We start from the raw sequence: 14,737 nt of genomic DNA, 5'->3' as shown, positions 1-14,737 counted from the left end.
TTAAATGTGTGTCGACTGATACGTGACTCAGTTTACCCCTCTGTTCCTGCTCCATAGTGATTTCGAAATACCATAGCCATTCAAATTGTAGAACGGCTTCAAGATTACAATTTAGTGTTCACTACTCACAGCACTTACATTGATATGAGCACCGGTGATTTTTTAACAAAGGGAATTGATTTAATACAAAAAGCCATTGATTTAGACACAGCTACGCAATATGACGAGGCTTACACCGCATATTACAATGGATTAGACTATTTGATGCTAGCATTAAAGTATGAGAAGAACCCCAAATCTAAGGACTTAATTCGAGCAAAATTCACTGAGTATCTGAATCGTGCAGAACAATTAAAGGAGCATTTGGAAACAGAACAACAGAAGAAACAAGAAAAGCCAAAAAAGGCAGCCACTGCTTCTGGTTCAGGTGGCAATTCCAATACAGAGGACGATGCAGACGATAAAAAGCTAAGAGGAGCCTTATCAGGGGCGATCTTGACAGAAAAGCCTAACGTTAAATGGGAGGATATCGCTGGTTTAGAAGGTGCTAAAGAAGCATTGAAGGAAGCTGTGATTCTTCCAGTGAAATTCCCACATCTTTTTAAGGGTAAACGTAAGCCTACGACTGGAATCTTGTTATATGGTCCACCAGGTACTGGTAAATCCTATTTAGCGAAAGCTGTTGCCACAGAAGCCAACTCTACCTTTTTCAGCATAAGTTCCAGTGACTTGGTTTCGAAATGGATGGGTGAGTCAGAAAGATTGGTCAAACAACTATTTGCCATGGCAAGAGAGAACAAGCCGTCCATCATTTTTATCGATGAAGTCGATGCATTGACCGGGCAAAGAGGAGAGGGAGAGAGTGAAGCAAGCAGAAGAATAAAAACAGAACTTTTGGTTCAAATGAATGGTGTAGGTAATGATTCCAGTGGAGTCTTAGTTCTAGGAGCAACTAATATCCCATGGCAGTTGGATAGTGCTATTAGAAGAAGATTTGAGAGAAGAATATATATTCCCCTACCTGACCTTGCGAGCAGAACAAAAATGTTTGAGTTGAACGTTGGTGATACACCATGTAAATTAACAAAAGAAGATTACAGATCTCTAGGGGAGATGACAGATGGTTATTCAGGATCCGATATTGCCGTGGTTGTCAAGGACGCATTAATGGAACCTGTCAGAAAGATTCAAATGGCAACACATTTCAAGAATTCGTCGGATGATCCAGACGTACGGAAGCTAACACCATGTTCGCCAGGCGATCCAGAAGCCATTGAAATGTCATGGACAGATATTGATGCTGATGAACTTCAGGAGCCTGATTTAACTGTAAAAGATTTCCTAAAGGCTATACAAACGTCAAGACCAACAGTTAATGAAGAAGATATACACAAACAGGAAGAGTTCACCAAAGACTTTGGTCAAGAGGGAAATTAGTTCGAATTCCAGCAGCAATTAAAAGATAATAGTAATGATGTTTCAAAATGCTTTCATGGGCAATATAGATAAATAATCATATACATAGAACGTAACTGAGTCATAATCCTAGCTGATTTTAGCATTAGAACACGAAATAACCCTGATTAATAATCCTTCAGGTATAGTAGCTTGTTCTGTTTTCGCTATCAGATATCTTTGCATCCAATATCTTAACCTTGATGATCACGTTGTCATCACCTTTGATATAACAATTAGCATCTGGATTCACTCTTAGTAGTTGCTTTTCATAGTAGTCGGATTCTTCAGATGATGGATCAATAACTGTCGCTGTACCTGATAGCGTGGCTGACATTTGTGATAGTTCAGATTGATTCAACTCTTGCAAAAGGTTGAGCAACCTACTTGGTTGTTCTTCAGAATCATTAGAATCTGGCACTGGAGTATTGGATACACTTGTTTTCCTCAGAGATAGTTTTTTTGCTGTGACCCAGTCATGGATCAAAAGAGATACAGATGGGTTAGCAATAATATTCTTATACTTTTGAGTAGACTTTGATGTGGCAAAGATAACATAATGACTATTGGAGCCTTCTTCATGAAAGGCTTTATGAGGAAGCACATATGTGTAGTTCATCAATGAAACATTAGGAATGCAGTCTTTAGAAGCTGTGGCTAAATGAACATATTTGGATGTTTTAAGCAAAGATACTAAATGCTCTGGCAAATCAACGGTAGTGGACATAACAACTTGAAAGTTATTGAAGTAATACTTGGCGTATTTGATAAACAATAAAAATTTACAGGAAATATAATTAAAATATCGGTTCCCTAATGTGCTAGCTTATGGGAAAGATGTCTGATGTTTGTAATGAAGTGCACAATTTTGCTACCTTAAAGTCATTTTAAAGGTTTTGGCAATTTTGTTAATAATAACAATTGATGGGGAACAGAGCGATAAACGTAAATAATGATACATTATGATTGAAGGGTCCAAGAAAAGAAGGAATAGGTACGGTGAGGTAACTGGAGAGGTGGTAGGGATGAGATTATGTAGGTTAATGTGATAGATTTTACATGAGAATAATGTCAGAATTGAATTGAATTTGTTATAAAGCAGTAATGCATTGTTTGTGCTTTCCTTTTGAACGGTTCTTTTGTGCTCTTATTATGAATCGAAGATATTAAAAGTGACAGTTGTGATCCACTCTATGGGGATAGCGAACCCTTCAGTTTCAGTTTTTCCTTTTTGATCTTTTGAACATGAGGTGCCCACACTTCCAATATAGTGTTACAAGATTCGTGAAACTGTGATAATTCAGGCATACTAGAAATGACTTTTAATAGTTTATGCAATTTGGATACCCTAAGGGCTTCTAAATCAAAGAATTCCGGTGTTGATTTAGTATGTGATAGGATTTTCCTCATGAGTTTATCAGACTCGGCAAGATCTGCATCTGTTGGTGGGGTATCTCGTTGAACCAAACACTTCTGTAATTTGTTACGGAATATTTGAGCAATCTCTACCCTACGTGAGTAGTCAAGCTTACTGCGTTTCTTGGGAGGTTCTTCTGGTACGAATGAAGGAGATGTCGAGAGAGATTCTGATGAGCTTTCCCTCTTCTTCTTGAAATCTGAAACAGATGTTGCGACAGGTGTAGATACCGGTGAGTCTCTATTTTTGTTTCCACTACTGGGCGACTTTTTAGCTTTGGTACTTCCGTTACTGTTATTATTGGAGGTAGAATCCTCTGATTCGCTTTCATTTCTTCTTCTGCCCCGTCTTTTATCCGTAGATTTAGTGTCTTCCAGTTTTAACTCAATATTGGAAAGTAATGGGTCCTCTCCCATCTTAACTTCAGCGATAGTTTCCAAATCATCCGCTCTTCCCTCCGCTGTCAACCTGTCTTCGACAAACTCTTGCAAACTCGTATAGTCGGATGCAAACTGGTAAGCTTTCTTCAACTCTTTCGAAGACCTTTTGGGCGGCGATTTTATCCACGCTTCTATATTTTCCTCAGTAAGAAGTTTTAACTGTTTTGGTTTAGTCCAATAATAGGTAGAATCGTTAAAAAATGCCACAGCAACTTGACCAACGTTCTCCTTCGCCTTCAGCACACTCTTACTCAATATCCGTTGAGGAACAACTACAGCTGGCCATGGTTCGTAACTGCCCACGGTGCAAAGAACCAGGTCACCAGTAACTAAAAGCCCGTCTGTCATATTTTGCTTAAATAGATTGTGTATTCGGATTGGTAAAATCTGTAAGTATAATGGAAAGGAAACTAAAACCCTAAATGTCAGGGCGTAAAGATCAAATAGTAAACTCTGATATCTCTCTTTCTCAGTTTCTTGAGCACTCAATAGGTAAACACAAATAACGGTTTCGACAGAAAGAATGCTAAACGCTAGAATAGAAGCTTTAAAATCTTACGCTCTAACTTCGCACTGGCAACACAAATAGCAAAGGAAAGAAGAGGCCGTATAACAGAATTAACTTGACCTCCTTCCCTAAATGAACTGAGATGAAAACGAAAACAAAACTCTTAAGCTACCAGTAATCACTTTTCTCACACACAACACCACAGTAATAGCTGCGTGTGTTCTGACCAGTGAAAGACTGTTTGGACGAAATATGAATGGGAACTTCGGCAATCAAAATTCCATATCAACTGCTCAAGAAGCATATATTGAATATAATTTGAAATAATTGATTGTTTTGTTTTGGATAAAAAAAAAGCTTTAAGGTCGGAAAATGGAATAAGTAATTAGGAATTAAAGGCATACGTATTTAGAAGGGTAACTTTACAAGATCAATGAACGCACATTAGCAGTTGACGAATGCGTTTTTGCCGGATTGTGCAACTAGTTTGTGGTTCGAGTTAATATGAATAAGGAGGTATTTACAATTTAGTGACGTCTGTTGGGAGCTTACGTTTTGGACCCTTAGAACGTACCTTTGTTAGCATTTTCTTTGTCTTCGCATTCAATGCGTCAGATGATGAGTTTGCAGATGATGCAGTTGACGACGCCAATGCCGATAGAGAGGCCTGACTACTGTTGATTGTTTTAATCAGTTGCTTTTGGAACTTTGAGCCATGCTTTTGTAGGCTCTTTAATGATGAAGAGGATTTCTTTTCAATTTCCGATTCCGTTGAGGATCTCAAAAGAGCTTGCCTCTTTGCCATCGCTTCAGGTATTTCTTCTACAGAACTGATAGAAGAAGGAGGTTTGTTCAGTTTAGACTTGGCTTTAACTGCTTCTGGAGTGATATCACGACGAGATGGTGCTGTGTGGGTCTTACGTAGCGATTTTCTTACAGCGAAAAATTCGTTTTGTTCGTCATATTCGTCATCGTCATCATCATTGCTGTTGTAAGCATCGTCATCAGATGGTAACGAAGGTCTTGATGATCTCACTTTAGGGTTTCTAAGTTCAGATTTTTTTGCAGGTTTCTTTGGTGCAACTTTACCGTTCTTTTTACCGTTGCATTTGGACTCTTCGTCGGTGGTACCCTGAGACAATCTAATTTTTTGGAAAACCTCGGAGAATTCGTCCACTGGATCAGTGTCGATGATGTTGTACTTGGCGGTAGAAGCCTTGCTAGAGTCCTTGCTAGAGTCCTTGCTAGAATTTCTTTTCTTTGGTGGAGGCGGAACTGCCTTTTTCGCCTTTCTTTGTGCAGCAACCGTTTCGGCGATATCATCGTGATCCTTGAAATTCCTGGAAGAGAAGACAGGTCCGGATTCGTTTAAATCGATCTCGTCATCGGATTCATCTTCAAACGATTTTTTGACCTTCCCATTCTTTGCACTCTTCTTTTTCTTTTTATCGGAGTCACCTCCAATTCTCACTGACAACGGTTTGTTACCATTGAATTCAGTGCCATCATCGTCGCTGATGTCCACGTCCGAGTGACGATCATAGCCGCGGTAACGTCCAGGACGTTCAGGCTCATTCAGAGTTCCGTTAATCACTTTAGGGTTTGGTTTTGGTTTCGGTTTTGGTTTCGGGTTTTTTCCGGAATTTTTTTGGACCCTGACATCGAAATCTTCTTCATTTCCAGACAAATTACGGGCAGAACCTCTCGAAGGAAAATTATCAGGTCTCGAGACAGATTGACCGCCTTTCATACTCATCAGCATCTCATAGTCCTCTTTTGACACCACAAACTCACCCTGTGAGTGCTCTCTGTCCCTATAAACATCGTCGAACTTTGAGATCCTACGAGTACCGTTTCCCAAATTTTCATAATGACCATTGTTGTCATCTCGGTCACGAGCCGAAACGCTTGAATCACCATTCTTCTTTGGTGAAAAAGTCTTATCGTAGTTGTATGCCGACTTATAAGCTAGACTAGATACTGGCCTATCTGTCTCTGTATCGTACTGTGAATTACTCTTGTATGAACCCCTCAACAAATCTTCCGCTTTTTCATAATCATCATCGTTATATTTCAAATTCTTTGGTTTCGGTTTAACAGAAGGTTTCTTCTTAATCCTCTCCGAATCCAATTGTTCTACCCTAGAAAGGAAAGAATTCAATTCTGGGTCCCTAGCCGCACCACGAGACTTGTACATATCTATATGGAGTTTGACACTCTTGTGTCTTTCTAGTGGTGCACTCGTTCGAACTCGAACCGATGAAACTTTCCTTCAAGCATTTAAACTAAAATGGGAAGATTTGTCAATACAGCTTTATATTTTTTTTTTAGTTTTCAACGGCACCGAAGGACTCTGAAAAATTCGAATTTCTATGGCACCCCACCGGAACTGGCAGTGCACCCTGGATCGTGTATTGCAGGTAAATTATGTATTAACTTCAAGTTCAACGATACATTATATCTTGTTATCTATTATGGGTATGGTCTCCTACTTTTTTCTTTAGGATAGAGCATATCGATATATTTTTATATATGGATGTACATGCGCAATGAGGCACCGCTAGGTCATCAAGTGGGATGATGTACACAGGGTTAGTTTTCTTTTGTAGATTAGATTCAGATTCGTGGGTCGATCAACGTAGTTCCACTGATGGTTTTCTTTGTGAAAGGTACACTTGGGAACCGCAGAACACAAAAAACACAGCATAAACGCCTACTGCCAGGAATATAGTATGTGCGACGCTATATCGATTATCAGAAAAATTCAGTTAGTAAAATTGTGTAAGTTAGATGGTCTAGCATGGAAAGATAGAATTGTTGCAGATTTTTATATCTATCCAGCAGTTGTCCATATATGCATGGCTTCCATTGGAAGGTAATCAACATACGCAGGACCGTTTTCAGGATCATTGATAGATCCAACAAAGGACTCGTGGTTTGTCTTGAAAAGGTGTCCTATCACTGAAAGGATTACCACACCGAATGCAGATAGCACGGTGCAAAACCATGCTTTTCCCGGCTGTTGTTCGACTTGTCAATGAGTAACAAAATAATGTTAGTATATCGTTTGAAGAGCGTTTCCTTTGGAAATGTAAATCAACATACAGAAACTACTGGTCTCATTTCTTAGTATGGATGTCAAATGCGGATCAGTAGAGGCTTCAGTGTCGTGTCCCTAATAGTTTTACTCCTGATTGTATGGGCTTTCCACGATTATGTCGTTTTATGCTGGCATCCTTTTTTTATTCTGTGATGTTATCAAAAAGGCCATCCATCAGAATAGCATCACGTGGAAACTTGGGCAGGTGATTTTCAAACTCAGACATGGGTTTCTATCTATCTTCTGCTTTCAAGAAATTGGTTCCTTGGCCCAGTTGGTTAAGGCACCGTGCTAATAACGCGGGGATCAGCGGTTCGATCCCGCTAGGAACCATTCTTTTTTTTCTTATTTTTTTCCCTTTGAAAGCGGAATATGGCTTTCTTAACATGAGACGTTATGGTCTTTGACCTGCTGTCCGTATGCATTCTAAATTAGATGTTATAAATTACAAGTCTCTATGTTGTACCATATTTTACACATTCTACAATCCTTCAAACTTTCTGATACCGTGTTCGTGTTTCTGAAGGTTTCTCAGTTGCTTGTTATTTAATTCCTTCTTTTGTTTCTTGAGCTTCTTGGGTTGTGTGCTCTTTGTTCTCTTGGTGTAATGCTTCGAGTCCTCATCGCTTGATTGAAGATCTTTCTCCAATTCTGCTAACAACTCATCCTTGGAAAGGCCTACTAGGGTCTCCTCTACGTCACTCTCGTTCGCTTCAGATTCGGATTTAGAATTCTCTTCGTCATCTGAAGCCGAGTCTACATCTGATGATGAAACTGATTCTGAATCGGAATTGGAATCGGCGTCAGAATCAAAACCATTGTCGTTGTCACTTTCCGAGTTAGAGTAACTTTCATTTATTTTTCCCTCCTCATCATCGTCCTCATCCACGATATCCCATAATTTGACCTTGTCCATACCGGCACTTAACACTCTGTACTCGTAATCTAGATCGATGAAGGATACTTCATCGATAGAGCTGTGTTTTCGGATTTCAATGACTTTCCCTAGCTTCACGTTAACTTTGTAAACGTTACCATTGGAGCAACCACAGTAGACACAGTTATCATCCTGGAAAGACGAGATAACGCAATCCACGCTCTCATTTTTGCAAATGGGAATTCTAGTAACTTGATCTACCAAGTCATTCTTCTTAGGTTTCCAAACAGTTAAGACACCTTCACCCATACCACATACTAGAATGTCTCCATCCTCTGGATTTACGAAAGAGCCGCAGATCATTTCGTCTTCTTGATCATCACTCACGTACACTTTTCTCTTAGCATCTAAATCATCAGCTGGGATGCTGGCATCACTTTCATTCGATTCTCTACTATCCCAGTACGCTAATGTAGTCTGCCCCAAGGAAATAAACTTGTATACAGATTTCCCGACAAATTGGAAAATGTCATTGATGGCATCCCCATTATGGATGCTCTTGATTGTGTTTTGAAGCTGTAATGTGTCATTATTCAGCACATGGATATTACCGAGTTCATCACCCAATAACAAGAACGGATGAGTCTTTGACGTTACTAACTTGGTGTAATGATTTTTCTCACTAGACAAGGGTAATGTGACCTTCTTCATTACTTTACCAGTTAGTGAATTGGCTTTCTTCAACACGTTATCGATACCAATGGTATACAATTTCGAACCATCGTTATTGAAACTCATCCCTCTGACACTCCCCTTGTGCCTTCTAGTCTTCCATAGTAGCTCAACCGCGGCGGTCTCTTCTCCCTCTTCTAGCTCATAAGTATCCATTTCCGCCTTCAGTTTTATCAACTTCCAAAACCTCTTACGTTTCTGATCATCTTTGTTTTCCAATGCGGCAAGCTTGGCTTCGTTCTTATTCAAGATACGTTTCAAAGCTTTAGCGTCGTATTTACAACAGAAAACATGGCCTGTAGCGATAGCGCAAACTACAATTGGCTGCTCAGGATGGCATGCAACGTGAATTAACGGCTCATCGAATACAAACTCCAATATTGGAGAACTTTTGGAGGCCAACACCTCCAAAGAAGCAGCGCGCTTCTTTGCCTTCGTATTTTTACCCATTTAATATGACTCACCTAGTGATATACTGTATTGAGCAATAGTAATCACTAGGTTTTCAGGCTAAAGAAATGATATAATTCGTTCCACTCCAACAGTAAGTCGCTCTCATCGCTCAAGTAAACTCTGTTGTAATTTTTTTTGATTTTCTTTCTATTGGATGAAAATAAAAACCAGAAATACATATTTAAGGTTTGTCAACAATGGAAGGCGAGATGGGATCTGTGCGTTGAGGAGATGTTCTGGCGATAATAGATTCCACATGCGGTTGTAATTCTGGCAATTCGTCGATGATCTTTTCAGCTAACGAATCGCGGAGCTTGTTGAGGCCGTGTATCTTTGCGCGTTGGTACTGGTTGGACCGACGGATCGCCTCTACAAACTCTCTTGTGTACACATCGGGGTTCCTTCCGTCTTCTATATACTGTAAAACGTCCAATGGTACTAGGAAATTCTGTAGTTGTGACTCGGGATCGTTAGCTTGTTGATTCAATTGTTTCATACGGTCAACATTACGTTGCATGTTGGTAACCATACCTTGCATTGAATCTTCAGTTCCTGGGAAATCATAAACATAAACACCAAGCTCAATGAATGAGTCAATTATCGCAGCTAGGCGTTGTTCTGTCTCAACCAAATCGGTTTGCAATTTCTCTAAGTTTTGCTCTACCATCTCGTCCGTATATCTCGGGATTACTCTGTAAGTGTACAGATGAGCTACCTGTCCTAATGAACTGTTTGTCCATTGTGAACAGTAGAAGTTTCAATGCAAAGAGATCATTTTCATTGGGAAAGATACACTGTGCAGATAGGATAAACAAAAAACCGAGATAGATATATAAAACATAAAGGGTCTATAGTGTGTCAATAGCACCTATTGGAGCTCTCGGTTTGGTACCATGGTCCATCCCATTTAGTTGCTTCAAAGGTGGGAAGCCCGAATTTGATCACGTGATATTGTCAGCATCACGTGGTTGAATAAGAAGACACTGCACGTGATCTTATTTTGTGTCACATTGTGCACACAGTGAGCCACATTTGATACAGTGCAATTAGTAACGACGGAAAAATATGCGAAGGTGATGAGGTGTTGATGAGTAAAGTAGATGCATATGGTATCTTGAAGTGCTTATACTATTACTTGGGATTAATATTCAGCTTTGTTGAAAAAATTTTGTGCCAATGATATATATCAATTAGTCTGGCTATAATATCTTGGCTTGTCTTGACAATTCGGTTGTTTAGTCTTGTGATTTTTGCATTGGACAACAGTTAAGTCAGCTCACACTACCAGGGTTGGAGAATACTCAAAAGAGAATATTGAAAGATATGAGTCAACAAGTGTTTCAGCTGAATAACGCAGTAACGGTAACTCAAGAAGAAATCGATCATTGGAATGAAAAGTTAAGTGAATTGTCACCTGAAGAAATTATACGTTGGGCTATCGTTACTTTCCCACATTTATTTCAAACCACTGCGTTTGGCTTAACTGGGTTGGCTACTATCGATATGCTTTCTAAGATTAATCAAAATGAAACAGAACCAATCGTTCCATTAATATTTATTGATACATTGCACCATTTCCCTCAGACGTTAGAGCTTTTGAAAGTGGTAGAAACTCGGTATTACAAGCCAAGAGGACAGAATGTCAATGTATATCAGCCGAAAGATTGTGGTTCGGAGCAAGAATTTGCTGCCAAATACGGTGATTTCTTATGGGATACAGACGATGATAAATACGATTTCCTAGTCAAGGTGGAACCTGCTCATAGAGCTTATAAGGAATTGCAAGTGACTGCTGTATTCACTGGTAGAAGAAAGAGTCAAGGTGGTGCAAGGTCGAATCTGAAATTCATCGAATTGGACGAATTCAATCATATCATCAAGATCAACCCGCTAGCGAACTGGGACTTCAACCAAGTGCAAAGTTATATCCGTGATAATAACGTACCTTACAATGAATTGCTAGATCTAGGATACCGGTCGATTGGTGATTATCACTCTACACAACCTGTTCAAGAAGGTGAGGATGAGAGATCAGGCAGGTGGAAGGGTAAGGCAAAGACGGAATGTGGGATTCACGAGACAAGCAGATTTGCACAATATCTCAAACAAAGAGAATGATATGTGTTTGATATATATATATATATATATATCTTTTCTGTTGTATACTGTGCATGCGGCATCTCTTATCTAGCTTTATTTATGGTTTCAGTTTAGATACACAACGTGACATTTTTAGTCACTTAATGTACATATTATATATGTTGCGACTAAGGTGGAAAGTGTATGAACAGTTGCGAACCTTACCCATGCAACTTGGAAGAGAAACCCCCAGCTTGAATCTCTCATCAATTCTCATGACTGTCAAAGCCTAAAGTTTTTGGGCTGATTCACACTATGATAACCGGGAAAAAATGAATCAAAGGTTCTGAAAACATGCGTCCGGACAGATACGAAAAGCAACATAAACCAAAGAGAGAAACTTATATAACTCTGTATGATAGGAGTCAAGTAGCTCATTATTCCAGGATGATTAACATATTGAATCATAGAACATAGCTGACACTAACAAGCAAGGATGTCGTTGTCTAAATTACCTTTCGTAAAGCACAAGAAGAGTTTACCAGATGATGAGCTCATCAAGGTCTTATTTGTAAACCCTAATTCAACCCAAGCAATGACCGATGCCTGTTTAAAGATATTGGCTGGTCATGTAGCTCCAGACACTGTGGTTTACGGGTACACTGCACCATTTGGTAAGGCACCCAATGTGATTGAGGGTCATCTCGATGGTATTCAATCTGCAATTGCCGTTATGGAAGATGCTTACGATGTAATAAACCAAGTCGATTGTGTACTTGTTGGATGTTTTAGCGACCATCCATTGATAAAATCTATCAGGGAAGAATTTGATGATGTTGTGTGCATGGGTATCGTGGAAGCAGCCGTGTACTCATCCAGGATCATTGGATCAAAATTCGGTATTCTTGCATCAATTTACAAGGCTCAGTTAAGAGATGAGGAAACCATAGCAGGTCTTGGCATGTCCACATTTTGCGTTGGATTGTTAAGTTCTGGTATCAAAACCGTATCGGATTTGGTCAAAGTGGAAGAAGCTGAGCTTCATAAAACAATGTCTAAAACTGCCTTGACCTTAGTAGAAGAATATCACGCAGACACCATCATCTTGGGCTGTGCAGGGATGAGCGACTTGAAAAATGCTGTTGCAAACGCTTTACAGCAGAATGGCTATGAAGTGCCAATTATTGACGGAGTGGTATGCGGGATCAACATTGTTTCGGCTGTCTACAGAAGTGGATTACACGGTACATCCAAACAAGGAGCTTATTCAAGTGCTAGAAAGGCAAGAGAACTAAGAGGTGATACAGTTGAAATCAAGAAGTCATGATACTGGGAGTCCATTGGCATGGTGCTGTGTTCATTCCATTCCTTATATAACGTGTATAGTGCCAATATAGTCAGGTGACCTCCATCAAGAACGTTTAACATGATATGAACTTCAAGCTTTGAAAGAGAAAAAAACGAGTTTGGAGCTTCTCCGGAAGATGAAGAATAAAGTTCAAGCATTAGTGGATGCATTCTTTGGTTTTCGGCGTATTCAGTATCTGTGAGACTAATTTCGATAGTTATCCTAGCAATTAGTATATCCAAAGGAAGGCTGTAGATATAAACAACATGGGTGGTTTCAGATTTCCAATCAAGACAAAGCTTCCTTCAACGTATTTGAATGCTAGAGTTATCAGAGACAATTTCAAGAGACAGCAAGTTGCAGACAATGAAGTCACTGTAAAGGCATTGAAATTCATTGCTAGAAATACTACTCTACCTCCAAGGTCGAGAATGGAAGCTCAGTTACAACTTTCTGTGATGCCTAACTATACAAGAATGACACAAATCAAGAACAGATGTATTGAAACGGGACACTCCAGATCTGTTCTGAGTGATTTCAGATTGTGTAGATCGCAATTCAGAGAACTTGCCAGGAAAGGTGATCTACCTGGTGTGAAGAAGGGTGTATGGTAGATGCAGTTTAGCATCTTTTGTTCCCTGATACTGAGGTTAGTAAAAGTTGGAATCTTTCTCTCCCGCATGCATGTAAATATTTTTAATTAACTCAACATATATAAAGCTTGTGTATAGACATTAAAAAATACAAGGTTTAATCAATGTAAAAGAAGCGCTTGGGTTGTGGCAAAGCAAGTGACATTTATAAGATGAGAAAGTGCAGTATAGTGGTGATAATATTTAAGTTTCTTACAAAATAAAAGAGTGTAGGTATATAAAAATAATTTATAGGTAGAAACACACAAAACAGAAGAGAGGTAGAAGAGAAAATGTCAGGGAGGGATGGTCACTTGAAACCAGATGGAAACAAAGAAAAGAACGAGGAGAAAAAATTAGGAAATTCAACGGAAATTAATTGCTGACATTTGTATATTAAAAATTGATCAATTAGAAACAAATGAATATGGTTTGTTCGTCTTCCCTCTTCTTTTTTTTTGGATCTTTACTTCTGCCAATTAACGGTTGTAAACAATTCCCATCGCCTAATAATAATATCCTCAAAGCTCAGTCCTCTGTTTCAAGGTAAATTCAAATGAAGTTGGAGATAAGGGGGTGAAGAGTGGGTTTGGGGCGTGCGTGTCTTTATTTACAAGACGACACACTTCTTTTTTTTGCTAGACTTAGTCTTAGGTTTGCTCTTACCTTGTTTACCGACCAAAGAAGCTCTTGTAGCAGCCTCGAAGACTTCTCTGACACCGTAACCGGTCTTGGCAGAACATTCGATGTAGTCAACAGCACCGATTTGGTCAGCGACTTCTTGTGCTTGAGCCTGAGACACAGGTTGTAATCCTTGAGCTCTTAGTTCTTCAACAACTTGAGGATCATTTCTCAAATCTGCTTTACAACCAACCAAGATGATTGGAACACCTTGACAAAAGTGTAAAACTTCAGAGATCCATTTTTCCATCACGTTTTCTAAGGAATCTGGCAAATCAATTGAGTAACAGATTAACACAACGTTGGAATCTGGGTACGAAAGTGGTCTCAATCTATCATAATCTTCTTGGCCAGCAGTATCCCACAACGCCAATTCTACGCGACGACCGTCAACTTCGACATCAGCAACGTAATTATCGAAAACAGTGGGCACGTAAACCTGAGGGAACTTACCCTTGGCGAAAACAATCAATAAACAAGTCTTACCACACGCACCATCACCGACAATAACTAGCTTTCTTCTAATGCTGGCAACATTACCAACAGCTTGAGACATTATGGAAAGGGTTAAAACAAATCAAATCACTACTTTTTTTTATTGTATTATAAAATCAAAGCTGTTCGAAAACTCTTGAGTAATTCTGTTTTATGACACTTAGAAGGAATCTATATTTCTTACTCAATAACTTGCTTTAGAAACTCTATCCTTGATTGATTCTTCACTAGTTAAAATAGGAAAATAAAAACAACCCGAAATAAAAATCAAACCTCTTAGAAAACTAACGATAAGCTCTGTCTTTGACCTATGATTTAGTACCGTCCGTATACTGAATCACTCACAACAATAACCTGTATCAATAGTAAGTCTAGACCTGGTTTCTACACCTCGTTCACTCGAGTCCAGTTTCACTTAATGTTGTTGTTGTTATTATTAAATTTTTGTATCTTTAAACTTATTTCAAAATTCCTAAATATACACTTTTCCCAAAACTTTCGATCTGTCTATGGGAATCAC

The 14,737-nt window shown here is 39.1% G+C and overlaps 11 protein-coding genes and 1 non-coding gene across 12 annotated transcripts; 5 read left to right on the top strand and 7 right to left on the bottom strand.

Moving 5' to 3' along the window:
- Nucleotides 1-144: 144 nt before the first annotated feature.
- On the top strand, nt 145-1,437 carry VPS4 (AAA family ATPase VPS4; the record flags this gene model as incomplete). The annotated part of the gene is made up of 1 exon (XM_452011.1): nt 145-1,437. One exon carries the CDS (start codon nt 145-147, stop codon nt 1,435-1,437), a length of 1,293 nt encoding a protein of 430 aa, XP_452011.1.
- Nucleotides 1,438-1,594: 157 nt separating this feature from the next.
- Nucleotides 1,595-2,182, bottom strand: KLLA0_B10824g (pyridoxal 5'-phosphate synthase; the record flags this gene model as incomplete). The annotated part of the gene is made up of 1 exon (XM_452010.1): nt 1,595-2,182. The coding sequence occupies one exon, from the start codon at nt 2,180-2,182 to the stop codon at nt 1,595-1,597; it is 588 nt and encodes a 195-aa protein (XP_452010.1).
- Nucleotides 2,183-2,646: 464 nt separating this feature from the next.
- On the bottom strand, nt 2,647-3,660 carry PDP3 (Pdp3p; the record flags this gene model as incomplete). Its single annotated transcript, XM_452009.1, has 1 exon — nt 2,647-3,660. The coding sequence occupies one exon, from the start codon at nt 3,658-3,660 to the stop codon at nt 2,647-2,649; it is 1,014 nt and encodes a 337-aa protein (XP_452009.1).
- Nucleotides 3,661-4,340: 680 nt separating this feature from the next.
- BSP1 (Bsp1p) lies at nt 4,341-6,017 on the bottom strand (the record flags this gene model as incomplete). Its single annotated transcript, XM_452008.1, has 1 exon — nt 4,341-6,017. The coding sequence occupies one exon, from the start codon at nt 6,015-6,017 to the stop codon at nt 4,341-4,343; it is 1,677 nt and encodes a 558-aa protein (XP_452008.1).
- A 436-nt stretch (nt 6,018-6,453) lies between these two features.
- On the bottom strand, nt 6,454-6,943 carry KLLA0_B10769g (uncharacterized protein; the record flags this gene model as incomplete). Its single annotated transcript, XM_002999309.1, has 3 exons — nt 6,454-6,562; nt 6,709-6,839; nt 6,926-6,943. The coding sequence occupies 3 exons, from the start codon at nt 6,941-6,943 to the stop codon at nt 6,454-6,456; spliced, it is 258 nt and encodes an 85-aa protein (XP_002999355.1).
- Nucleotides 6,944-7,179: 236 nt separating this feature from the next.
- Nucleotides 7,180-7,253, top strand: KLLA0_B10758r. Its single transcript has one exon. It is a non-coding gene; the product is annotated as a tRNA-Ile (tRNA).
- A 148-nt stretch (nt 7,254-7,401) lies between these two features.
- JIP5 (Jip5p) lies at nt 7,402-8,979 on the bottom strand (the record flags this gene model as incomplete). The annotated part of the gene is made up of 1 exon (XM_452007.1): nt 7,402-8,979. The coding sequence occupies one exon, from the start codon at nt 8,977-8,979 to the stop codon at nt 7,402-7,404; it is 1,578 nt and encodes a 525-aa protein (XP_452007.1).
- Nucleotides 8,980-9,163: 184 nt separating this feature from the next.
- Nucleotides 9,164-9,649, bottom strand: NUT2 (mediator complex subunit NUT2; the record flags this gene model as incomplete). Its single annotated transcript, XM_452006.1, has 1 exon — nt 9,164-9,649. One exon carries the CDS (start codon nt 9,647-9,649, stop codon nt 9,164-9,166), a length of 486 nt encoding a protein of 161 aa, XP_452006.1.
- Nucleotides 9,650-10,305: 656 nt separating this feature from the next.
- Nucleotides 10,306-11,100, top strand: MET16 (phosphoadenylyl-sulfate reductase (thioredoxin); the record flags this gene model as incomplete). The annotated part of the gene is made up of 1 exon (XM_452005.1): nt 10,306-11,100. One exon carries the CDS (start codon nt 10,306-10,308, stop codon nt 11,098-11,100), a length of 795 nt encoding a protein of 264 aa, XP_452005.1.
- Nucleotides 11,101-11,557: 457 nt separating this feature from the next.
- On the top strand, nt 11,558-12,388 carry DCG1 (Dcg1p; the record flags this gene model as incomplete). The annotated part of the gene is made up of 1 exon (XM_452004.1): nt 11,558-12,388. One exon carries the CDS (start codon nt 11,558-11,560, stop codon nt 12,386-12,388), a length of 831 nt encoding a protein of 276 aa, XP_452004.1.
- A 287-nt stretch (nt 12,389-12,675) lies between these two features.
- On the top strand, nt 12,676-13,023 carry MRP2 (mitochondrial 37S ribosomal protein uS14m; the record flags this gene model as incomplete). The annotated part of the gene is made up of 1 exon (XM_452003.1): nt 12,676-13,023. One exon carries the CDS (start codon nt 12,676-12,678, stop codon nt 13,021-13,023), a length of 348 nt encoding a protein of 115 aa, XP_452003.1.
- Nucleotides 13,024-13,651: 628 nt separating this feature from the next.
- Nucleotides 13,652-14,278, bottom strand: RHO1 (Rho family GTPase RHO1; the record flags this gene model as incomplete). The annotated part of the gene is made up of 1 exon (XM_452002.1): nt 13,652-14,278. The coding sequence occupies one exon, from the start codon at nt 14,276-14,278 to the stop codon at nt 13,652-13,654; it is 627 nt and encodes a 208-aa protein (XP_452002.1).
- Nucleotides 14,279-14,737: the final 459 nt, after the last annotated feature.

The sequence above is a fragment of the Kluyveromyces lactis genome (assembly GCF_000002515.2).
Source record: "Kluyveromyces lactis strain NRRL Y-1140 chromosome B complete sequence".
In the NCBI taxonomy this organism is placed as follows: Eukaryota; Fungi; Ascomycota; class Saccharomycetes; order Saccharomycetales; family Saccharomycetaceae; genus Kluyveromyces; species Kluyveromyces lactis.
The sequence above is the reverse complement of the archived record's forward strand: the minus strand, read 5'-3'. Positions and strand labels throughout refer to the sequence as shown.